Source organism: Myotis daubentonii, chromosome 6 (genome assembly GCF_963259705.1).
Source record: "Myotis daubentonii chromosome 6, mMyoDau2.1, whole genome shotgun sequence".
Classification (NCBI taxonomy): Eukaryota; Metazoa; Chordata; class Mammalia; order Chiroptera; family Vespertilionidae; genus Myotis; species Myotis daubentonii.
This window is the reverse complement of record NC_081845.1, coordinates 16,820,043-16,846,063: the sequence shown is the minus strand read 5'-3', so window position 1 is coordinate 16,846,063 and position 26,021 is coordinate 16,820,043. Positions and strand designations below refer to the sequence as shown.

Sequence of the window (26,021 nt, the reverse complement as noted above, 5' to 3'; positions counted from 1 at the left end):
GTGGTCTTCATTGCAAAGGTGGGAATGCACTGCTTGTCCCGCATCCTGCTCTCTTCCTGTCCCCAGCGGGGCTGTGGACAGCACACTCATGTCTGCTCAGCATCACTTTACTAGTTTGTTACTTCTATATGAATAGTTAGAGCCTCTTTGTGCTTACAACTTAGCTCATCAGCAATGAGTTGGCAATTAACTAAAATTTTAGTCAACCACAAAGTAACAAAGGAGGATGAGATCCTTCTTGACATTTGCAAGTTAAACGTAATCTCCACTCAGAATCCTTCCCCACTTGAGAAGAAGGGAGACAACGCTCACCCTTAATTCTGAATGTTTTTTGATAGTGCACCGGACAGTTACTCGCTGATAATTATCTTTCAAACACAATGATGTTAAATGAGGGGACCTGCTGAACCCTACAGGCATTCAGTCTTGAATCCCCGGGAAAGAGAAAATGGGCAGATTTGATTATTCTTGTATTATTCATTCACTTAAGTATAGTAGAATCTATGATAAAAAACTAAAGTTACCAACAGGGGGGAAATCCAATAGTGACGTATAAAGAGACGTGTCCTTTAAGGGTGAGGAAATCTTGTTTTAAACGTTAGGGTTTTAGAATTAGAAGGGACTTTAAAAATTAGATGGCTCGGCTGCTTTTTTTAAAAATTGGTGGAACTATATTTACCTAACTTACGTTTTTGTGATATTTGTGTGTTAACCTTGATTGCCGTGTTAGGTTTTGTTATACCTGGTAGAATGATCTGGCTCTACTAACAAGTTAGGCTGTAAAACACCTTCTGCAATGTGAAATTTATTGGGAGAGAGTGGACCTGGGAGAGAATTAGAACCAGCTGAAGGCACACACAGGCCCACTGCTGCTCCTGTTTTAAAGGTAGTTTAAAAGCTCAGATGGAGAGAGAGAGGAAGAACCAGAAAGTTAGAGCAGAACAGATGTTGCTGCTGCTGTGGCTCTGGTGGTAGGTGGTCCTTCCCGGCTCAGACTCGGGAGGGACCATCCTGGCAATTTGAAACACGTGCTCCTCAGCTCCCTGCCGCCCAGCCACACCTGGGCACGGGGGGAGAGAGGAGCAGGTATGTCCCAATCCTGAACACCCTTGTTTCATGGAAATGCCATGGCCCTCAGGCCAATAGCATCTCTTCAGTAGAGTTGGGAAATGTCTTCCAAGTCGACTGGTTTTGTTCATTACATTAAATTTTTGAGCTCCTGATTTACGGCAGTCTTCCAACATCCTCTTTATTTGGGGCAAGGTGATTCTGTCCCTGAAATGGGTCTCCTTTCTACATCTCTACCCCACAACCCCCACCCCACTTCATCACCATATTCAGGGGAATGTCATGCAAGATTCTTGGTTCTAAGGAAAGAAGATGAATCAGACATAGTGGCTGCCCTCCAAGAAACTTTCTGTCTGGTATCACCATCATGATAAAACTGCCTGAGAAATATGCCCTGAGCTCAGAAATGTACTTCCAACGAGTTAGAGAGTACTTCCGCAGCTTCATGTTTGGCCATTTGGTTTTTTCACCTTCTAAGGTCAGGTCCTTTGAAAAGACAGGAGCAACCACCAGGAAGGACACTCGACCTAATTCAAGTGGTGTTTCACTTAGAATGAACCAAAGACACACAAAGAACTGAAGTATCCCCAAAGAATACTTTAAATTATATTTAACTAGAGGCATTCGGGGGGTGGGGGGGGGGGGTCCCTCAGCCCGGCCTGTGCCCTCTCACTGTCTAGGACCCCTCGGGGGATGTCCACCTGCTGGCTTAGGCCCGCTCCCTGGGGGATCAGGCCTAAGCTGGCAGTCAGACATCCCTCTGGCAGCCTGGGAGCCCTTGGGGGATGTGCACTTGCCAGCAGAGAGCAGGCCTAAGCTGCAGTTGGACATCCTTAGTGCTGCTGAGGAGGTGGGAGAGGCTCCCGCCACCACCACTGTGCTGGCAGCCATCAGCCTGGCTTGTGGCTGAGCAGAGCTCCCCCTGTGGGAGTGCACTGACTACCGGGGGCATCTCCTGCATTGAGCATTGCCCCCTGGTGGTCAGTGTGTGTCATAGTGACCAATCATTCCCAGTCATTCTGTTGTTAGGGTCAATTTGCATATTACCCTTTTATTATATAGGACTAGAGGCCCGGTGCACAAAAATTTGTGCACTTGGGGAGGAGGGGGGTCCCTCGGCCCGGCCTGTGCCCTCTTGCAGTCTGGGACCCCTCAGGAGATAACGACCTTCTGGCTTAGGCCTGCTCCCGGGTGGCAGAGGGCAGGCCCAATCCCTAGGTGCAGCCCCTGGTTGGGCTCAGAGCAGGGCCATTGGGGAGTTGGGGCACTGCCCCCTGTCATGCACAGAGCAGGTTGATCAGGAGGTAGTGATGCCACCCTCAGTCACTCTCAGGGTAGGGCCGACTGGGGGGTTGGGGCACCATCCCCTGTCACACTTAAGGCAGGGTCGATGGGGAGGTTGCAGCGCCACCCCCTGTCACGCACAGAGCAGGGCCAATCAGGGGGTTGGGGCACTTCCCCCTGTCACTCACAGAGCAGGGCCAATCAGGGGGTTGGGGCACTTCCCCCTGTCACGCAGGGTCCATCAGGGGGTTGGGTCACCGCTCTCTATCACCCACAGAGCAGGGCCAATCAGGGGGTTGGGGCGCCGCCACTCTCACACTCAGGGCAGGGCCGATGGGGAGGTTATGGCTCTACCCTGTCACACACAGAGCAGGGCCCGTGGGGGGGGGGGGGGTTGGGGTGCCGCACCCTGTCACACACAGAGCTGCAGGGCGATCAGGGGGTTGGGGTGCCTTCCCCTGTCAGGAACAGAGCAGGGTGGATAGGGAGGTTGTGGCCCCGCTCCCTGTCACACACAGAGCCGCAGAGCGATCAGGGGGTTTGGGCACTGCCCCCTGTCACGCTGATTCCGGTGCCAGGAGGCCTCTCGGCTCCGCTGATCCCGGTGCTGGGAGGCATATTACCCTTTTACTATATAGGGTAGAGGCCTGGTGCATGGGTGGGTGCTGGCTGGTTTGCCCTGAATGGTGTCCTGGATCAGGGTGGGGGTCCCCACTGGGGTGCCTGGCCAGCCTGGGTGAGGGGATGATGGCTGTTTGCAGCTGGTCACACATCCTTCAGGGTGGGGGTCCCCACTGGGGTGCCTGGCCAGTCTGGGTGAGGGGCTAAGGACTGTTTTCAGGCTGTGGGTGACTGAAGCTCCCAACCGTTCCTTTTTTTTCTTTTTTCTTTTTTAATTCTGGGCCAGCTTTAGCTTTGAGGCTTGGCTCCAGCTCTTAGGCACTGCTGAAAGTAGGTTTCTGGCCTTTGCTTACAATGTTGTGATCCTGCTGGCTGAAGCCCGGCAACTAAAGCAGGTTTCTGGGGTTTTGTTTAGCTTCTATATTTGTTACATAGTTGTTTAGAGTTGCAACTCAGAGGCCTGCAGCGGCAGGCGGGGAACGTTGGAGTCCTCCGTCACTGAAGCAAGCAAGCCTCATGTTAGTTTCAAGCCGCCTGGCTGCCGGCAGCCATCTGGCTGGCAGTTAATTTGCATATCTCCCTGATTAGCCAATGGGAAGGGTAGCGGTCGTATGCTAATTACCATGTTTCTCTTTTATTAGATAGGATAATATATAGTTTCTATAAAGTGAGATGTACTTGATATAGAAAAGGTTTCTGCTCAATTATTCCCTTCCAAGTTTTAAACTAAGATTCCTTGGCAATAGAGCCAAACATTGCTAAATGCTCCCTTGGCAGGGAAAATCACCTGAGCTTGAGAACCGCTGATGCAGACCAACTGTTAACCTTTTTGTCCTTGAAGATATAGCAGCAGAAGCACTGTTTCTTCCTGAGATGTCTTAAGATGGGGAGAGGGGGGAGAACTAAGATTTTAGTCAGACTTGGGCTTTACTGTTTAGTTAGTTCCTTGAGCATACTCATGAATGTTTTCTGGGCAAGTTTTCTCAGATTAGTCCATTGGTATATATCCCCTCCTCTAATTCCCCCAATTCTTTGCATGTAATGACAGTTTACAAAATCTTCACACACAGAATCTCACTTAATTCCACAATGATAAGAGGTGGGTACTGATAAGCAATGATAAGGGTGTCCCAGAGAGAAAGATTTGGAGGAACACAGGCCGGAGCTTTGATGCTGGCACCACCATTCACTGGTTTTGGAACGGAGGCCAGTTCCTTAGCTTCTGGGCAACTCAGTTTTCTCATCTGAAATACAGGATTATTAATATTTCAGAGGGATGTTGGGAGAATTAAAATGAGGTGAGAGATATAACACTACTTCTCACCAGCAGAGGCTCGTGCAGTTACAGGTTTTGTTCTTGATTTTTTTTTTTTTTTTTTTTTTACTAGTTTATAACATCAGGACCAAAGCTTTGTGAACTCTACCACAGCTGCACATGGAAGCAAGTTTCCTAGTAGTGGGAGGTTTTGCCCCTTTTCTGCTCAGAGACCTCTTCAAGGATCTAACAAGCAGAAAAATCCTCATAACTAACACAGTTTTTAGACACTTTTAGAATATTCACAGACACCTCAGAAGTGTATATTGAGTCCAGGTGAAGAATCCCTCTAATGAGAACCCTCTCGTTTCACCTTTTCTTCCAATGGACTCGAGTAAGTGAGTTGTTTTCCTTGCCCATTGCTTTAAACTGGCATCCTCCTTCTGTGGAAAGATATTGGCTTCTGTTTCCCCTTCTTGTTGGCCAACACTATTTCCATTCTTTTTTTTAAAAAAAAAAACACCAAAACTCTTTTCTAGTGGCCCCATCCATTTAAAATGAATTGCAATACTTACTCCCATTCTCTCTGGAACCATTTGATTTGGGGTTCTGCTTGTCCCACTACAACGGAATCTTCTCTTATTCAGGTCACCAATGACATTGAATTTGCTAAGTCTGGCAGTTAAATCTCAACGCTTATCTGATATGACTTGGTTGACCATATTCCTTCCTGCTTGAAATATTTTCTTCCTTTGACTTCCAGGACACAGTCCTCTTCCTACCTCCCGGCTGTTTATTCTTGGTCTCCCAAACTCTACATGTTGGGTTGCCCCAGGCCTTAGACCTTAGGTAGCTTTTCTTCTTCACCCATAACTTCTCACTAGGGTCTCATCTAGGTCCATGGTTCTACATACCATCTTGTATGTTGATGACACAAAATTTTTACCTTTCTCCTGACCTCCAGATTATATATTTACTAGAGGCCCGATGCATGAAATTTGTGCAAGAGTAGGCCTTCCTTCCCCGGCTGCTGGCACTGGCTTCCCTCTGGCCCTGGCTTTGTCGGGGAGGACGGCGAGAATCATGTCCGGAAGGATGTCCGGTCTAATTAGCATTTTATTATTATAGATTAGGACCCCTACTAGGCATCTCCACATGTCCTAAACATCTGGTTCCTACCCTTCCCCACAACCTACTGTTCTTGCACTTTCTCCAGCTCAGTAAATAGCAACTCCATCCTTTCAGTTGGTCAGGCCTAAATTTGTGGTCTTGACTCCTCTCTTTCTCTCAGACCCTATGTGCAATCTGTCACAAATCCTGTTAGTCCTACCTTCAAGTTGTATGCAGAATTCAACATCTCGGCACCTCTGCTGCTGTCACCCTGGACCAAACCAAAATCATCTCTCCAAAGCAGTATTTCAGGAGTCTCCTAACTGGTCTTCCTACTTCCTGCTTGCCCTATATAGTCTATTCTCCACATTACCCCTCTCCCTGAGTCCTTCAGTATGCTTGTCCACCAAATGCCTTTAAAAATCGTTAGCACTGATTATTGATGGAATTAAGACAATGATTGAGACAGAGCCTGACCGAATCCTGGGGATTAGGGGGTTCTTGAGCACTTGAGGTGTTAAGGGAAGTTGTGATTTCATCCTGGGATTGTGCTCACTCTATAGGGCATTTATGTTGATCCCCAAACCTTTGGCTACGACTAACCCCAAAGTCCTACCAGTACTTGTCATTACTACTGAGCTTCTCTTCAAAGTACTTTCCTTGTACCTCTGTGCAAATGTTTATCGTTTGCCCATGTTTAAGTGGAGTTCCTTATCTTTTCCCCCCCCACCAGACTCTGAGTCCCTAAAAGGCAAGATTTTGGTGCAATCTGGCTTAGCCCTCCTCCTCCTCCTCCAAACACGCACCTGCCCTCCCACCCTCACCCGGGAACTGGGATCCTTTTACAAGTTGGAGGGAGCGCAGGTACATGGAGTTGAGCAAACAAGTCATGAGCGGCTGGCGTGTGCCCAGCACTGCGCCTGCAGTGGATGGTGCTTGGCCCGAGGGTCAGCCCCCAAAATCCTACGGCTCAGACAGGACAGAGAGGCCTGGGCAAGCCATGGCGAGAAGGCTGAGGAGGGGAAGAAGAGGAGGAGGAGGGAGGGGAGAGGTAAGGGGAGGAAGGAGACAGGAGGGGGCGGGGAGAGGGAAGAAGGGGGCGGAGCTACAGCAGCGGCCACGCGGCTCGCTCCCCGGCCGATCGGTGGCCGATGGCTGCGCCCTCCTCCGTGGCCGCCTCGGGCCCCGCCCGGAACCTGCTGCAGTTCCTGCGGCTGGTGGGGCAGCTCAAGGTGAGCGGGGTGGGGGGCCGGGCCCCAGCGGGGGGAGGCGGGCGGCCTCGGGGCACCGGGCTCCCCGCCCCCGCGGCCCGGCAGGAAGCACCTCCGGGTGCCGTTGCCCGCGCGGGCGGCAGGCGGCGGGAGCGAGCCGGCGGGGACGGGGTGTCGGGGCTGCCAGACCGACCGACCGACGGACCCCGGCCGAGTGGGGTCCAAACCGCGGAGTGTCCGGGTGGGGCGGCTGCCTGCGTTCGGAGGGAGGGGTGCGGGCGGCCCCTTCGCCCCGGCCCGCGTCCGCCCCGAGTCCTGGTGCCCTTGGGGCGCGGGGCCCCACACCTGGGCGGGTGGGGTGGCTTCCGAGCACCCCCCGATCCCGCAGATTGGAAGCGGGGTGCGCCTGTGGGTCCCCCAGCGGCTCTCGGAAATGCCCAGCCTTGTCCGCGGCCGCACCGGCCCGGCCTCGAGCTAAGCGGTGGGGCCGGGTGGCACTCGGGTGGGAGGGAGCCGAGCCTCTCTTCTCCGGAGGGTGCGGTGGTCCACGCTGCAGTGACGTCACGTTCGAGTCCCCCCCCCCCCCATTCCCCTTCTCCCCCACATCCCCTCTCCCCGCTCCTTTACGACTTTGTTAAGTTTCTCTAAGTTCAGTCTCCAAAATTATCAGTTTCTTGCCACTTTTACTCCAGTTTCCAGTGATGGCGAACCTTTTGAGCTCGGCGTGTCATTTTGCAAAACCCTAACTTAACTCTGGTGCCGTGTCACATACAGAAAGTTTTTGATCTTTGCAACCATAGTAAAACAAAAACTTATATTTTTGATATTTATTTTATATATTTAAATGCCATTTAACAAAGAAAAATCAACCCAAAAAATGAGTTCGCGTGTCACAGGTTCGCCATCACTGGTTTATACCATTCCTGAGAAATGTAGACTTCTGAGGAGGCAGTGCAACCCCACAAGATCACCTCGTGATGCGAATAAAAGGACGAGCCCTTAGAAACGCCGTGGCCCCTCGGCTTCGGCGTTCGGAAGTCTGTCGCCTGGTCAAGTTCAGAGCCTCCACCAGCGTTTTCCATCGGTGTCTGCCCAGCGGCCTTGTTGGGAGGCAGGTGTTCCCGAGTCTTGTCGTGATGAAAAATAAGCTACTTTACACGTTTATTTTTGTCGCAAGGACTTGTATGGGTTCCGAGAGGTATAGCTCAGTGACAGGAAGGGAAGGGGAACCTCAGGGGAGGGTGTTTTCAGTGCCTCGATTATTAGACTTTTGTGTTGTGTACGGGGGAATTATCTCCCCCCCCCTCACCCCCCAGCTCTTTGTCATTCTCTGCTGACTTCACTGCTTTATTTGATTCCAGATCTTGATCATTTTGGTTAGTTATGTGTGTTTTTTTAAATATGTTCTGAAACCATTACCCCGTTTCTGTGCCCTATTCCCTGGACTTCTATTGAACAGCCTAGCAGATAGTGAAAATACTTATTTTATAAACTTCTCCCTCTAATTCATTTCCACCAGAGAGTCCCACGGACTGGCTGGGTGTACAGAAATGTCGAGAGGCCAGAGAGCGTATCGGATCACATGTACAGGATGGCAGTTATGGCGCTGGTGACCAAAGATGATCATCTGAACAAAGACAGGTAAGCCATGAACGTTGGAACCTGGCAGGCAGGGTCTCTGCTCTGTGATGATGCACCACTTTTCATGACTGAGGCCTGTGTCAAATTCTTGTAGGTTCGTTTCAACATGGGAAGAAATTATTTGAGGTGACCCATACAGGTTCAGGATGGGGGGGGGGGAGACTGTGTGTGCTGATTGCTTCCATTGTTAATTGCACTCTGGGTTTTTTCCTGGCCAGTGAAAGAGCCTGCCTTGGCTGGTGTGGCTCAGTTGGTTAGGCGTCGTCCTGTGCACCCAGAGGATGCAGGTTCAATCCCTATGCAGGAGGCAGCCAATCAATGTTTCATTCTCACATCAATGCTTCTCTCTCTCTACCTCTCCCTTCCTCTCTCTCTAAAAATCAATTAAAATATTAAAAGAAAAAAAAGATTGATAACTTCAGGTTATAAAGCTAGATGATCTGGTTATAGCATTTACTTACTGATACAAAATTCAGAAACAATCATTTCTCCAGTAAACTAGTTAGGTGGCAACATGAGGACCTTCATAGAAAAACGAATAGAGTTGGACAGGTCTGAGTTCAAATCCAGTGACCAGATTGATGTTATCAAGCTTTTAAAATGATATTTGAAAAACCAGCCATTTCTTAAAAAAATATAGGCTATTTCCTCTGCACTCTCATGTATTATGTTGAATATTACTAAGCAGTTTTTTTTTTAAGTATATATTTTTATTGATTTCAGAGAGGAAGGGAGAGAGAGAGAAACATCAATGATGAGAGAGAATCATTGACCGCTGCCTCCTGCATGCCCCACACTGGGGATCGAGCCCACAACCCGGGCATGGGCCTTGACGGGGAATTGAACCGTGACCTCCTGGTTCATAGGTCGACCCTCAACCACTGCGCTACACAGGCCGGGCTTAACAAGCAGTTTTGATTCAAAGCTGTTGAAGGTTTTCATAATATAGTTACTGTAGAAAATACTGCATTGAAATACTCTCTGAGGGTGGAGAAAGAAAAGTATATTATGTAACTTCGAAACAGTATAGAGAAGGGGTTTGTAGCGAATATGCTTCTGTGTAATTATCCACCATTTCTCGCCTGGTCAGATGTGTACGCCTAGCCCTGGTTCACGATATGGCAGAGTGCATCGTTGGGGACATAGCACCAGCAGATAACATCCCCAAAGAAGAAAAACATAGGCGAGAAGAGGTCAGTGTTGGCTGTTGACTCCACAAGAGACCACCAGCAGAGCCTGTCGCTGACGCACAGCTAAGTCTGTTAGACCCGTTGGAGCAAGGGAGTGCGCCACCTCGGCAGGGCCTGAGTGTTCAGGAAGGGCAGGGGAACATCAGGGGAGGGTGTTTTCAGTGGTAGAGCCTGGGCTGGAGCATGCTTAGATGGATCTCACAAGAAGGGCAGCTAGTTGAGGCCGCAGACTGCACAGAGTTTAGGGCATAATAGCCTTGGATTGGTGGGAATGATGAGGCAAAATCTTAAAGACACTCTTGAAGAGTAAGCCATTAGTGCTTGCTCTGAATTGGGTAGTTTATAGTTGCAGCTTCCAGAAGCAAGGATTTCCCTGGAGTAGGAGCCAGTTGGTTTCTGGTTGTTCTCAACCTTGTTTAACACAAGAACAGGAAAGTGTGCCTGCTCACAGCCTTGTTTAGCACAGGGACAAGCAAACTGTATTGGTTTCCATTCTCATTAGTATGTGGACATAGGTAGCATGGCTTTCATTGGGATAGTGGAAATAGCTGGAACTTGAAGGAATTCTTCATGCGAGTTAAGCTCTTTGGAGAGAAGTTCTATAAATTACAAGTATAATCATTTTTATAATTGTTTGTTGGATTTTAAGTTAGTCCTTTAGTGGTCAGAAGTAAAGAAATATTTGTATTGGTAAGAAATGAACATCATCAATAACATAGGAAATCAGTATCATTCGGGCTGTAAACCCAGAGGCCAGGGCCAAAGAGGAAGACATATTTACAGCAGAGGCCACAACATCCGACGGGGATTTTAATGCTGAATAGCTGGTTCTCAGTTCTGGGATCATTGCAAGCTACTTTTACCAAAGGCCAAAAATCCTAAACTGCTAAGTGGACAAGCCCTTTATCAAGACGGTTTAACTGGGCAGGTGGCCTGAGCTAGCTGTTCTCAGAGCTGAGGGGCGACAAACTTAGCCAACAGCATTTTTGCCTCTCTACAGGCAGAAAAGCCATAAAGAATCCCAATTTAGGAATTCCAACGTATTCTAAATTATGGGAACGAGAGGAATAGTGTAAGGAATATTCTTCCTGCCAAAATACGGGTGTAGAATACAGGCTCAGCATCGCCACAGCCTATAGAAAGGGTGGAAGCTAAGGAAATGTTTCTCCATAGTTAGACTGTCATTGTGAGGTGATCACTTTCTAAGGTATAGATGTCTCTAGTCACTGTGTTGTACACCTGAAACTAATATCATATTGTATGTCAGCTATGACTGAAAAATACATTTTAAAAAATAATATTAAAATTTCTTAACACGTTAAGTGCCTAGCCTGTTTTGTCTTCCGGACGGAAAGTATAGTGTCAGTCACCAGTGATTGACATGGTGCTTAACATGTTAAAAAAAAAAAATTTCCTAGGTTGCTGGACAGAAATGATTTAAACTGGGACCAATTAGCTCAAGATACTAAGTTACAGAAAGGAATTAGCCCTCAACCAGAGGATGTTGAGAAATGACTTATGGCATAGAGAAAAAGAAGGGGGAAAACCTCCTCGATTATACAGCTCATTTCAGGATATATGGTAGTTTTATTCAAGGGTATATCTTTAAGGGTATATCTGGACATTGTGGACAAGAAATCATATACTGAAATACCAGATGGTAACCAAAGACCTTGAATGACATAGAAAGGAGAAAAGACAGGCCGTCCCTGTGCAGGTACACAGGGACTTGGAGGCTTACTTCATAGGGGAGCAAGTCAGAACCTTCTGAAGGAAAAGCACTGTCCATAGGAAGGATCTCCAGCTACTGGAGATGGGAGGAGACTTACTTCTGTCCTGACGAGAGCCGAGTCCTGGCCTCCGTGGGGGACAGAGTAGATCTGAACCATCAGAGGGAGTGGTGCTGTCCTCCTGGACTCCGTATCCTGGCAATTATGGGAAACCTCATTAAACCTCCTGTCTGCTGCCCACTCCTTCTGATTCACAGCAGAGTGAATACCGTAATCAGAAGGGACAAGGGAAGCATCTTAGAGAACCACAAGTTCTTGGGCAAGAAGCCAAAGGCCTAGAGAACACTGATATTCCATTGCCTCTTCCTGCTGCTGGCAAGGATTTGGGAACAGAGAGAAGGGTCTGGGAGATGAGCCATTCTTCATGCAGATGGTACTCATGAATAAGAGGTGGATGTCGGAACCAGGCATTAAGATAATTAAGTGAGGGTTTCTTGGCTCGAAGTGGATTGCACATGATGAGAGGCAGGGAGCATCCTTTGCCCAGAGGCTCGCCAACTGCATCAGGAAGGCTTTAAACCAAAGGAGGAGGGAGGAAAAGTACTTGATAAGCCTGGAGGCTGACTGTTTTTTGAAGGACAGCAAGTATTTGGATGAAAGGGAGAATGAGGGTATAGAAGAGAAAATGTAGGGGCCAAAAGCAGTACTTGTAGTCTGACCCTTCCTACCAGGACAAAACATACTTTATATTATAACCCACGTTGATAGAAGGCACTGTCAAGAACTAGGGAGATGGAACATGAAGCTTGAGTACATCAGTGGCAGGTTATATTCCTTTGTAAAGGCACAAACTTATTGAGACAGAAGGAGAGCCATGGTATTTATGTATCTTCAAGGGTTAAAGTTGTTAAAGAACTGAGGTTAAAAGAAGAACCACCCTACCTTGTTTGGCTCAGTGGATAGAGCTTTGGCCTGCAGGCTGAAGGGCCCTGTGTTCAATTCCAGTCAAGGGCACATGCCCGGTTACAGGCTCGATCCCCAGTAGGGGGCATGCAGGAGGCAGCCAATCAATGATTTCTCTCTCATTATTAATGTTTCTGTCTCCCTCTCCCTCTCCCTCTCCCTCTCTGAAATCAATAAAGATATTAAAAAAAAAGAGAGAGAGAGAAGAAACAAACTGTATTATGGGAGTGTATGTGACAAGATGGAGAAAATGAGAAATACAGTGAACATTTTATACAGTGCTTAGTATGTACCAGATAATAAAGACTTTATATATATATATATATATATATATATATATATATATACTATTTAAACCACACAACCATCCTTTCAGGTAGGTACCATTGCTAACCTCAATTCACAGATGACAAACCTGAAGGACCAAGAGTTTAAGTAACTTGCTGAGGTTTCCACAGCGAGTAAATGGCCAGCTGGTTTCAAACCCCATCTGGACTGATAGTTTGTAGTCGACTGCGGCACTGTTCAGCGTCACCAGTGATGTGTGCATGGTGAATGATGCTCTCGTGCTAGTCCCGAAACTGACGCAGATGTTTGCTGAAAGCTTCATTCAGCTCAGCACTTGAGGCAGAATCTTGACGGGGAATTATTTCTAAATCTGTGTGTGAACAAGGCTAATAGGTTGGAAGTGGGAGTGGCAGGGCTCGCCATCAGGAAGGGAAAGGCCGGCGCCTTCAGCCATGTAACCTGGACTTTTGTGGAGTTGGTTTCCGAGGGTTATTGAAAACAGTGGGCATGATTCTGTGGCACAGGCTGCCGAACAAGGAATATCGACTACCTAAGAGGCCTCGAGATGTGCCCTTCTGCTTGTATAGTAACAAATGATAGGGGTTTAGATCCATTGCTCAATTTCAGGAAGAGAGCAATATATTGTTTGTCTGTTTTGTTTTTTAATACCATGGCGATTTCAGTCAACGGGTAGTTTACTAATGAGTCAGTAATTGGATGTGGTCTCCAAAAAGCCAGTTCAGTCCTAGGCTGCATTTATAGAAATACAGTGTCTAGCATGAGGCTGAGGCTCCATTCTGTTCCACTTTGGTCATATCACACATCAGGAACTGCATTTAGTGCTGGGTGCATAACCTTAAATGGACACAACTGCCCTCCTCGTAAGCTGTAAATATTGTCCAATATTCTGCTGCCCCTTTGAGGCTCTGTGTGAGAGTTTGAGACCAGTACTTGGCTTTATAGAGAAGTTGAAATGTGAACATGATTAAAATAATGGTTTGATGTTTCAGGAAGCTATGAAGAGGCTAACCCAGCTTCTCTCAAAGGATCTCGGAAAGGAGCTCTATGAACTCTGGGAAGTAAGTGCATCTGGTGGGTTGTGTGGTGCCTGGAAGCCTGGCACGGGTGGTGTTGGTTACGAGGCCCAACAGGGTTTCTTTAGGCAGAATAGTCCCTTCTTCCGAAGTATGTACTTGCAAGCGAACTTTTGGAACACTCTGAGTCGGGGAATAATGGAGTGGAGTTGTGTTGCATTTCATACATTAAAAAAAAATGGCTCCTGAGTTTATGAAACCAATTCCTTGTGCTATTATCTCTTAAGGAGGAAAGACCTCAGGATTTGAAAACCTTTTACAAAAATTCCTACTCTTGTGACTCCTAATTATTGTAAATATGGTGGCAGTATCTGTTATTTTCTTAGTTAGCCATCAACAACTGGCTAAAGAAAGCTACCTGCAAAATTTACTTAACTACAACAGTAGTTCACAAATGAAGGTGCTACAACAGTCACTTAGCAAGACTTTGGATTTGGGAAACTGTAAAACGCCGAGCCTTAAATGATCCCATAATCCCCAAACCAGTAACAATTGTATGATCTTGTAAAAGTCATTGGTTGATTTAGTTCCACTTGTTAGAGAAGATCTCAGGACAGGGGCAGTGGCCGCCCTGGGAAGTGACAAGCCTCCTTTAGAATTGTGCTGCCAGGCCAACCAACACCTACAAAGACGGCAGTGGTTAAATTTCTTTATTGGAGATGCTGTGGGATATTGATGACTGATGTGGAGGAGAAGAGTTGTGAGCTTGTCTACTTTTTGACATGAAGTTCACCTTTACGTGCTATGAAAGGGATGGGGAACTCGTTTTTTAGGTGTTTTGTGTGTGTGTGTCTTTTGTGGGTTTTTTGTGGGGTTTTTTTTGTCTTTTTATTAAGGGCCAGAGGAGAAAAATGAAGACCATATGAATAAATAGCAACACATTTTTCAGACAGAATTATAGAAATTTATTTCTAGAAAACATTATTCCAGGCTCTTAAACTCTCCTTACCCAATCAGCACAGCCCTGCGAGTGAAGAGCTGCTCCAGCTCAGTAGGGTGGGCACAGGGGCCCAGAGGTACAGACTGAGGATACGCGTTAAGAATCCGTGTTTATTGGCTTGTTAGCAAAGAGGGTGAGTGTGTATGTGGTCTTCATATCAGCTCCAGGGGCGGCTCCTTCCTTGCCTCTCCCTCGCTTCTGGTGAAGCCTCCGCTGGCTTTGGCACCCCTTACCCTGTAGACACACTGCTCCAGTCTCTGCCTCCACAGTCAGGTGGTGTTCTCCCTGTGTCTGTATGTGTACCCACCGGAAGTTCCCTCTTCTGATAAGGACACCAGTCATTGCATTAGGATCCATCCTAATCCAACATTTAATTATATCTGCAAAGACCCTATTTCCAAATAGGCATAGATTCTAGAAAGGCACGCATTTTGGGGGAATATTATTTAAGCCGGTATACAAGCTCATAATAACTTAAGCATTTTTATAATTCATGTCCAATATTATCAGTACATGGACTTCAGTATCAGATTTCTATGTTCAAACACTGGCCCCTCTGTTTAGTAGCTATGTGATCTTGGGCAACCTATTGAACCTCTTTGTTCCTTAATTTCCTCATCAATAAAATGGCAATAATAATAGTACACCTATGTTATAGGATCAGATGGCAATCAAATTGATAAGTATAAAGCATTTAGAATATTGCCTGATACATAATAAGCTCTATTTTTCTTCTGTTTCCATCCCATATGTTCTGATTTTGGATTAAGAAAATATAGTCATTCTGTATCCCGGGAACTTACAATAGCACTAATAGGAAATGCCAGTTAATTGATTTCTGCAGCTATTCACACTATAAATAGCTGTCAGCCCAGAGTCACATCTGTTTAAAGCAGTTAAACATCCTTGATTATAATTTATCTTTTACCATAAAGTGTGAAATCAAATTTTAGAAAGTTAAGAGAAAACATTTTCTTTCTCAAAGTATCACAGAAAGGAGCCTCCCCACAGCCTGCGTTTTGCTTTGGAGAAATATCCCTGGTTGGAAAGTGAAATTGAACAATGCCAGTACCATTATTTTTTGAGAGAAAACCCAGTGATGTATATTTTGAAAATAAATATGTATTTTCCTCACAATTTGTTATAAAATATGTTATTTCCTAATGGTTTTGTAATCTTTTTTCCCACTTTCAACTGAGAAAAATCCTGGACTGCTGTGCTTCGAGTACTCAATTTATTTTTATTAAATAATGAACTTAAATTTATTAAGTATAAATATATAACTGTAAACAAACATTTAAATTAAGTGTAACTATTTCTAAGTGCCTTTGAAATAAAACAAAAATATATTGGTTTGATATTAAAATTATTTCTCTTTACAATTTTAAGCTCTATCAAAATTCAAATAGCTGTCTTAAAAGAATAAGGCATTTAACAAAAACTAAGAAACCATCAGTGACTCCCATCACATTATCTTGCCAAGAAAGCATGACAGGTTCATTATGGAACACATCTGGGGTGGAATTACAAATGAGAACTTGGCAGGGAAGCCAGTGGGAGCACTGTGATGTTAATAGAATGATTCTGTGTAGTATTAATTGGGACTTGTGTTCATGTGGCATGTGTCATGCTAAGAAACAGACCTCCTGTAGCCCATTTCAGGTGTGCACTGAGGAGAAACCAATGGGAGGAGGAAAGGTAAAATCTGCTCCGTGTCCACTTCCTTCACCACCTCCCTGCCACACACGCCATGAAGAATTCACAGATCCTGACTGGGTCGAGTCATAACCGGGACAGACTGAAGTCCTGCCTATTTGGAAAGCAAGGACAGCCTGGCCAGCATGGCTCAGTGGTTGCGCATCAACCTATGAGCCAGGAGGTCATGGTTTCATTCCCCGTCAGGGTACATGCCCAGGTTGCAGGCTCAATCCCCAGTAGGGGGTGTGCAGGAGGCAACTGATCGATGATTCTCATCATTGATGGTTCTATCTTTCCCTCTCACTTTCTCTCTGAAATCAATAAAAATATATTTTTTAAAGAAAGCAAGGACCGATGTTCCAAGTATAAAGTGCTAACCAAAATTAAATGAGAAAGCTAGAAATTTCCTTGAAGGAAAAGGAAACCCAACATTAAATGGAGAGAAATAATGTGAGAAGCATGAGATGAAATATTAGCTTGAAGTTAAAAAAGACCTATACCACTCAGGTGGATTAAAACATTGGTCACCAACTGTTGGTCCACAGACCACTAGTGGTCCGTGAGGTCCAAAAGGTTAGCGACTGCTGGATTAAAGAATAATGAGGTTGAAATGGAGACAAGATACTTAACAGGAAGAAAAATGCTTGGAGTGTCAATATGAACAAATGGGACTTCCAAGGCTTGCATCTGGTGGATGGAACACATGGCACTGTGAGCACACCCTTCTGGCGTGGGGTGGTGATGCTGGCTGTGAAATTACAGGGGACGCAACTCTGAAGGCTTTGTCATAAGGTGGAGATGTGGCCAGTTCAGAACGTGCTTTTACTAGTAGCTGTGACTGCTTTCAGGCAGTAGAATCAGAATTTTCCTGGATTTCCCTGTCCTGAGCCCTAATCATGATGCTCTAATTGTCCCTTTCTTAGGAGTATGAGACCCAATCTAGCGCAGAGGCCAAGTTTGTGAAGCAGCTGGACCAATGTGAGATGATTCTGCAGGCATCTGAGTATGAAGACCTGGAGAACAAACCTGGGAGACTGCAGGACTTCTATGACTCCACAGCAGGTACGCAGTGCTGTTTCCAATAAGCATCGTCACCATTTGGCTTCCTCCTAGTGCCATAAGTGACACTGAGCCGGTGAATCCACTCTTGTGACCCTCTTCCGACCTTTCCGTGTGGAGCATCTCAAGAGAAAGTGGTGAGATCACGGGGAGAGCTGGCCTGGGGCAGAAGAGCATTGCCCCCTGGATCCCGAGCTGTGTGCCCCTGGGCAGTCTCCTGACCTCGCCGTCTCCTCTCTCAGAAATGGGCATCATCATACTTGCCCTACGTAGGTCATAGGTCGGTTTTGAGATTCAGGAGAGAGGATGCATGTGAAAGTGCATTATGATCTCTAAGTGCTTCATGGGTATGAGGTCATGTGGAGGTGGAGGTAAGAATAGAGATGTAAGACAAGAAAGCCCTACATGGCTGAAGTCACCATACCGGTGTCGCCATAGCACAGACCTGCAGTCAAACTGCTTGGGTTTGAATCCTGGCTCTGCCCATAAAATCTGTGACCTCCAGTAAATTCCTTCACCTAGCTCTGGGCCTTAGTTTCCTTATTGTGAAAGTACAGATAATGACAGAATTTACTTTTCAGGGCTGTTTGAGGATACAGTGGGTTAATTCATGTGAAGTGCTTAGAATAATACCTGGCAGAAACCCTCAGCTATCTTCCTTTTGAACCAGTTTCCAGAGTGGGGAGCCAAGTTTCCTGGATTAGTGATGGCTGGTGTGACGCCCCGTGTTCCTGTCTCTTGCTGGAGTAACTCCGCCTCTCGCTGGGAGCGCTTCAGGCTCAGCCAGCCCCCACCTGAGAGTAGTTCGGGAGAGCCTTTCTGGGACCTCGCAGGACCCTCCTGTGGCCCCACCAAGGAGATGAGGCTCCCAGATCGCAGACGATTGCATTGAAATGAAGTTGATTGGATTTTCCTTCTCTCTTCCAGCCCGCTAGGTCTGCGCTAGGCCTGGCCCTCCTTATTTCTGTATTGGGCCGTTGTTATGACCGCCTAACTGAGCCGGCTAGGCTCACCATTCATCCTGAGGGCTTGCTTTTATAACTGTGGCTTTCCTCTTCCTCAGAAATAAAATCCTGACACTTTTGAGCAGCCTAAGGCCACTCACCACTCTGGTTTCCTTCCCAAACCTCCCTGTCAGGATGAAGTGTTCCCTTCCTTCTGCTGATCTGCACTGGTCCAGAGCTCACCATGGTGTTCACTGCCTGACCTGCATTCTCCTAATGATGCTGCTCCTGGGTCTCTTCCCAAACCCACACTTGCTCACCCCACCCTAGCAGGTGTGTGAGGGCCAACACCAGCTTTGTCTCGTATGTCCTTTCACGTAGGCAGTGCTCAAAAATGTTTGACTTCAGTTAAATAGAAATTTTGTGAACCGGGGGTCAGCAAACTGTGGCCCATGGGCCAAATTGGCCCACTGTACTTGTTTGTGTAACGTTTTATTGAAACATCCACACTCATTCCTTATGTATTGTTTATACTACTTTTGTGCTACAACAGCAGAGTTGAGTAATTTGCAAGATAGTCATGCAAGTTCACAAAGCCTAAAATATTTAATATCTGTCTCTTTACGGAAAAGGGTTGCCAGCTGTGTGTTGTTGTTGTTTTTTTTAAATATATTTTTATTGATTTCAGAGAGGAAGGGAGAGAGATAGAGATAGAAACATCAACGATGAGAGAGAATCATTGATTGGCCGCCTCCTGCGCGTCCCCCACTGCGGGGGATCAAGCCCACAACCCGGGCATGTGTCCTTGGCTGGAATTGAACCTGGGACCCTTTAGCCCGCAGGCGTCGCGACGCTCTATCTGCTGAGCCAAACGGGCTAGGGCATGCCAGCTGTGTTTTAAGCAATGATTGGGTTCTAGGATAGCATATTTTACCAATAATGTAACTAAAATATAAGTAAGTCATGTTTACGTGGTGCTTTGCATTTTAACATTATCTTCCATTGACACATTCTCAATGAAAAACAAAAAATGAAATACGAAAATACTAGTGAAATAAAAATGTGGGGACTGGAAGGTCACCTAGCTTACACTCCCTATTTTACTGAGGAAGAAACTTGAGCCTGGAAAGAGGGTGACATGCCCATAACTGAGCAGAGAGTGACTTCACTGCACTGAGCTCCTCCTGAGTTTCCCTGTGGCTCCTCATTCAGAGGCTGCCTGATGACGCTCCTCCCAGCTCCTGTCTAGTCGACAGTTTCGCCTGATTTTCATCCTTATGAGCGGCAACATCTGGGGTGACGGAGAATAAGCTCCAGGTGGTCCCCTCCAGCCCGCTCCAAACCAGAAGGAAGGATCTGGAATTGTGTTCTGCATTGGAGTAAAACATGGGTCAGGTCACAGAGCCACGCCCCTGACAAAGCCTGGGCTCAAGCTGGAGAGATCGATGTATTCTCTCATCTTTCTCCGTCTTCTTGCCTTGCAGGAAAATTCCATCACCCAGAGATAGTCCAGCTGGTTTCTGAACTCGAGGCAGAAAGAAACGCTAACATTGCTGCTGCCGTTGTCACCGCCAGCGAGGCGCACTCCTGAGAAGTTCTCTATGTAGTTGCAGTCCTGTAACCAACGTTTTATTTTCCCATTGAATGTATCGTGTTTGCCACTGTTGGTCTGTTAATTTCCCCAGACGTGAGTCTGTTTATTTTCAATTGCCTGGACTCCAGCAAGAAACATGATACAATTTGGGCCATAAAAGAGGCCGCGGAACAGGATGTGGTCGTGAAAATGCATGGACGAAGACGTGGCGGGGTGTGTGTGTGGGGGGGGGGGGGGTGTCTTTTTATGAACTAAATAAATACATTTTAAAACCCTAAACTTTGGCATATTTATTGGAGGTTTTAAATCTACTGAATTTATATCCTGTATTCCCGAGGGCCAGATTCATTGAACGATAGGACATTTAATTATGATTGCTTTTAAGAACAGGTTTTTCAGCCGACTTAGCGATAAGGATCTAGGAAACAGAATGTATTATAATGCCTTCTCTGCTCAGGCGGAATGCTGCTTTATTCAGGTGATCACTCTCCGGAACCAGATGTCTAATTCCACCGTGACCGGCTTTAGGCCTCTGACCATGGACTTGTAAACCTGCTAACAGGTTCTGACCCTTCCCCCAGTTCTGTTGCTCACTTGGAGATATAAGTTGGGGCATGCAATTCCACATGCTACTTGTCTTCCTCGGTGTATTGTTTCTTGTCTGATTTACAGATGTGCAGACTTTGATTATAGGAATGTTTACCAAGTGAGAAATAGGTGGTAAGAGGATTGCCGGGGTCACTGGGCCTCACGTAGGGAACACGGCAGACCTGTTTCTTCCCCTCATTTCTTTCAGGATAAGTAGTCTGCCCGCTGGCCTTGCTCAAGCATTGAATGGTGAGGAAGGGAAGACAACTTGGTGCAGACCTGCTCAATATTTTGCACTGATAGATTTTGGTGTGGAAAATGATGCCTGTCCCTTTAATTTAAATGTCAGTTTCTATTTGAAGAAAGCCTTTTCAGCTGGCACGGTGAGCAATCTAGGCAGCGTTTCTTTGGAAACTCTTTGCAGTCTCCATGGATACCCAGTCTGCGGGAAGCAAGGTGCATGATCTCTTCAGAGGCAGCACACGCATGTGCACATAGCTAGCCGCTCTGCGTTGAAAAGAGCAGCGCTGCTTTGCATCCAAATGCTGCTGCATCATAACAACAGTTTTTAAAAGGAGGTAAATGATTGGAAACCAGCAGTGTGCTTATTATTGGAGATGCAAGTTAGTAGGGAAACAGAACCACATCTATTAGTATTTTAGAGTGTATTCTCCTGGCACAAGAAAACTACAGATAAGGTTTAAATATTTATAACCAGGAGATTTCCTGTGGCCCTTGAGTATTATTTGGGATGTTTTTTTTTTCTTTTCAATTAAATCTTTATTGTTCAGATTATTACATTAGTTACTCTTTTTTCCCACCATAACTCCCCTCCGCCCAGTTCCCACCCCACCCTCCACCCTCACTCCCCACCCACTGTCCTCATCCATAGGTGCACGATTATTGTCCAATCTCTTCCCTCACCCCACACCCCTTCCCCCCCCTTTCCAAGAATAGTCAGTCCATTCCCTTTCTATGTCCCTGATTCTATTACAATCACCAGTTCATACTGTTCATCAGATTATTTATTCATTTGATTTTTAGATTCACTTGTTGATAGATGTGTATTTGTTGTTCATAATTTGTATCTTTACCTTTTTCTTCTTCCTCTTCTTAAAGGATACCTTTCAGCATTTCATATAATACTGGTTTGGTGGTGATGAACTCCTTTAGCTTTTTCTTATCTGTGAAGCTCTTTATCTGGCCTTCACTTCTGAATGATAGCTTTGCTGGATAAAGTAGTCTTGGTTGTAGGTTCTTGGTATTCATCACTTTGAATATTTCTTGCCATTCCCTTCTGGCCTGCAAAGTTTCTGTTGAGAAATCAGCTGACATTTGTATGGGTACTCCCTTGTAGGTAACTGATTTTCTTTCTCTTGCTGCTTTTAGGATTCTCTCTTTGTCTTTTGCTCTTGGCATTTTAATTATGATATGTCTTGATGTGGTCCTCTTTGGATTCCTTTTGTTTGGGGTTCTCTGCGCTTCCTGGACTTGGAAGTCTATTTCTTTCACCAGGTAGGGGAAGTTTTCTGTCATTATTTCTTCAAATATGTTTTCAATATCTTGCTCTCTCTCATCTTCTGGCACCCCTATAATTCTGATGTTGGTACGCTTGAAGCTGTCCCAGAGGCTCCTTACGCTATCTTCGTATTTTTGGATTCTTTTTTCATTTTGCTTTTCCGGTTGGGTGTTTTTTGCTTCTTCGCATTTCAAATCGTTGACTTGATTCTTGCGCTCCTCTGGTCTGCTGTTGGGAGTCTGTATAATATTCTTTATTTCAGTCAGTGTATGCTTAATTTCTAGTTGGTTCTTTATCACAACATTGAGGGTCTCATTAGATTTCTTGAGGATCTCACTACATTTATCGGCGGTCTCACCAGTCTTTTCGAGGGCCTTATTAAATTTATCGGCGGCTTCTAGACAGTTCTTTAAAGACCTTAAAAGTGTGGTTTTGAACTCTATATCCAACAGTTTGCTTTCCTCCAATTCTGTTGTTTGTGTCCTGTTTCTTTGTCTCGGCATTTTTTATGCTTCGCTGTGTCGATAGAGTGCCTTTCTGTGCTAAGTGTCCCAATTACCTGAGGTAGACACTCTTGGTGCACCCCCTTGTGGGCTTTGTGCGCAGTCTTGTTATAGTTAAGCCTTGATTGTTGTAGTTATCACTGTGAGGAATTGACCTCCAGGCCCATTAGCTGTGAGAATCAGCTGTGTCTGCAGTGGGAGAACTTCTGTGTTGGAGACACCCCTCTGGGGTAGACTTGCTTTGATGGGGCTTTGGTGCTCACTGAGTCTGCCCCTTGAGTGTGTCTTTTATGGTTCCACGGAGCTGCAAACTGGATGGTCCCACTCTGACCTCTGGGCTTCCTGGCTCCTGGATCTCTAGGGAGGTGCTAATCTAGCCTTTGCCTGAAGCTATCCAGCAAAAGTCTCCCTGCAGGGCTTGGGCAGGGCGGGGCGGGTCCCACGGGATCAACAGGGCGGGGTTAGCAATTATGGCTGCTCTCAGTCTTGCCCTCAGAGGCTCTGCTTCTCAGTGTCCCAGTAATCGCTGCAAGCCCCACGGAGAGAAAGCTGCCCTAGGGTTCTGAGCGATGCCAGACAGTCCCGCTTCTCCCGTATGAGTCTGGGTCCCTAGAGACTCGCCCGGAACTGGAGCTCAGAGCCTGAGACTCCCTCCCGATTGAAAACGACAACCACGCCTTCAGCCGCCAGCCTGCTCCGCATGCACTCCGCACCTTAGTATTTTACTTCAGCACTGCGCCTCCTCTGAGTCTCGGTATGTTTTTCTCTTTCCTCCTAGTTGTAGAGCTTCCACTCAGCCAGCCTTCCTGTGGTTCTGGATGATGTCTGTTCTGTCTTTTAGTTGTATTTTTGAAGTGGTTGTTCGAGGCAGCAAACTCCGGTGTTTACCTATGCTGCCATCTTGGTTTCTCCTGAGATGTTTTGCCTGCTATATTTTTTTGTAAATTCACAGAGAGATTTGGAACCCTCTACTTGTCACTTAATCATCATCTCAGTTTCCATTTACCTACCAAGTGAGGGCTCACACAGTCCCAAGCCTTCCTCACTGAGGTAATGTGTTTAAAAACAATGAAAATATAATGGTGCTATAAATAAAATATCATAAGAACAAAATTAAGGTCAATTTTTTAAAAAGCTGTTGAATTCACCAGCCAATGTCTACAAATATTTGAGCATTATCCCTTAAAAAATGTAGTTTTCACCCCAACCAGTTTGGCTCAGTGGATAGAGCGTCGGCCTGCAGACTGAAGAGTCCCAGGTTTGATTCTGGTCAAGGGCATGTACCTTGGTTGCAGGCACATCCCCAGTAGGGGGTGTGCAGGAGGCAGCTGATCGATGTTTCTCTCTCATCAATGTTTCTAACTCTCTATCCCTCTCCCTTCCTCTCTGTAAAAAATCAATAAAATATATATATATTTTAAAATGTAGTATTCACCTGGCTGGTGCAGCTCAGCATTTGAGCATCAGCCCAGGAACCAAGAGGTCACCAGTTCAATTCCCGGGTTGCGGGCTCAATCCCAGTAGGGTGCACGCAGGAGGCAGCCAATTGATGTTTCTCATCGATGTTTCTATCTGTCTCTCTAAAAATAAAAAATATTTTTTAAATGTATTTTTCTTAGGAGATACCTGCTACTTGCCTGGAATTGGCTTTCTGAATAACAAACCCTGTGATTATGATGCGGAGTAAATACTATTCTTGGCCTGAACTGTTGGTTCACAAACCAGCCGCCATACATAGAGAGCAAAAGAGACAGAAGGAAGAGGCAGAACACTCCCAGTGATTCTCAACCTTCTGGCCCTTTAAATACAGTTCCTCATGTTGTGACCCAACCATAAAATTATTTTCGTTGCTACTTCATAACTGTAATGTTGCTACTGTTATGAATCGTAATGTAAATATCTGATATGCAGGATGGTCTTAGGCGACCCCCTGAGAAAGGGTCATTTGACCACCAAAGGGGTCGCGACCCACAGGTTAAGAACCACTGTGTGCCTACTCTAGACCAGTGATGGCGAACCTATGACACGTGTGTCAGAGGTGGCACGCGGACTCATTTTTTGGTTGATTTTTCTTTGTTACATGGCATTTAAATATATAAAATAAATATCAAAAATATAAGTCTTTGTTTTACTATGGTTTCAAATATAAAAAGATTTCTCTATGTGACACAGCACCAGAGTTACGTTAGGGTTTTTCAAAATGCTGACACGCCGAGCTCAAAAGGTTCGCCATCACTGGTCTAGACTAGACTGATAGGGGCAGGTTAACGCGCAAGGGAGCTGGGATGGGACTTGTCTGGGGTGGCCACAAGGTGAGTAAATCTCTGCACCTGCCAGCATTACTATTCTTGCCCTTTGGGGCCATTATTAAGTAAAATAAGGGTTACTTGAACACCAGCACTGCATCTGATCATTCAGACGGCTACTAGGTGACTACTGGGGGGAGAGCATATACAATGTGCAGACACCAGACAAAGGACTGATTCTCGTCTCTGGCATGATGGAGAGTGATGGCTCGAGATTTCGTGATGCTGCTTAGAATGATGTGCAATTTAAAACTCGTGAATTGTTTATTTCTGGAATTTTTCGTTTAATACTGTTGGACCGAGATTGACTGAGGGTGACAGACTGCAGAAAGGGAAGTGGGGGATAAGGAGGACTACTGTACATTGTTTGTTGTGGTATCATTTTGTATAGATGTGGTCCTGACCAAATGTCATTTTGATTTGTTACTAAAAGGTCACGTTCATTGTGGCAAACGCCTTAGCACTTGTGGAACACGACTACTGCCACTGCGTGTGAACTTGCACTTGCAAAGTGAGGGCGAAACAGGCAGCTCTTGAGTGAGCAGGCAATACAGCAATGAAACCTCTAGCCCAAGACTACCTACCTACCAGCAAATGTCTTGATTATTCTAATCATTGATGTGGCTTGCTCATGCACATCCTATGACAAAATAAAAGACAACCTTATATCACTCCCAGATACTAGAGTGAATAATTTTTTAAAAGCTTTGCAATTAATACAGGTGATAATATAGCTTTTACCAAACTGATGAAATGGAGAATGATTTAAATAGCTAAATATATTTGCAGCTTTGCGGCATCAACATTAACTTTCTTAATTCTTTTTCTTTTTTTAAAAACATATTTTTCTTGATTTCAAAGAGGAAATGAGAGAGGGAGAGAGAGCTAGAAACATCAGTGATGAGAATCATGATTAGCTGCCTCCTACATGCCCTACACCTGGGATTGAGCCCAAAACCCGGGCATGTGTCCTGACCAGGAATCAAACTGTGACCTTCTGGTTCATGGGTCAGTGCTCAACCACTGAGCCACGCTGGCTGGGCTTGAGTATTTTTCTACCCAATTTTGATACAGTGCTTTCAGATTGTAAGGCTGGGACTACTGTGTGCAAAAATAGTTTGGTGAATGAAGATACTTGTTTACTAGTAAATAAGCGCCATAACTGCTTTTTTTATATTACAATGCGGTGTACCACTTAGTGTGGTAAAAAATAAATAAATTTAAAAAACGTGATGAGGTTACAAAAAAACGACCATTTCAAATGCACTAGGCAACTGCAGATTCGGCACAGAGGTGAGTACCCACATGCAGTGGACGAGTAACATGGTCAGAAGCCAGTGGGGCAGGGCTCAGCTTCAGCCAACAGGCTGGAAGGAGAAATTAGGGTGAGCAGCAGTGCACCTACTGGTAGGACT

General features: G+C 45.8%; 1 protein-coding gene across 1 annotated transcript; it reads left to right on the top strand.

The window, feature by feature from the left end:
* Nucleotides 1-6,434: 6,434 nt before the first annotated feature.
* Nucleotides 6,435-19,963, top strand: HDDC2 (HD domain containing 2). Its single transcript, XM_059700249.1, has 6 exons — nt 6,435-6,570; nt 8,069-8,190; nt 9,281-9,383; nt 13,372-13,440; nt 17,017-17,155; nt 19,581-19,963. Exons 1-6 carry the CDS (start codon nt 6,490-6,492, stop codon nt 19,685-19,687), a joined length of 621 nt encoding a protein of 206 aa, XP_059556232.1. The 5' UTR covers nt 6,435-6,489; the 3' UTR covers nt 19,688-19,963.
* The last annotated feature ends 6,058 nt before the right edge of the window (nt 19,964-26,021 follow it).

What these genes read in the sequence shown, in the direction of transcription:
- HDDC2 (XM_059700249.1), top strand. Translation starts at nt 6,490, where the DNA reads ATGGCTGCGCCCTCCTCCGTGGCCGCCTCGGGCCCCGCCCGGAACCTG. An exon ending in GGCTGGTGGGGCAGCTCAAG is followed by an intron (nt 6,571 to 8,068) that starts GTGAGCGGGGTG and finishes CATTTCCACCAG; the next exon opens with AGAGTCCCACGGACTGGCTG. An exon ending in GATCATCTGAACAAAGACAG is followed by an intron (nt 8,191 to 9,280) that starts GTAAGCCATGAA and finishes TCGCCTGGTCAG; the next exon opens with ATGTGTACGCCTAGCCCTGG.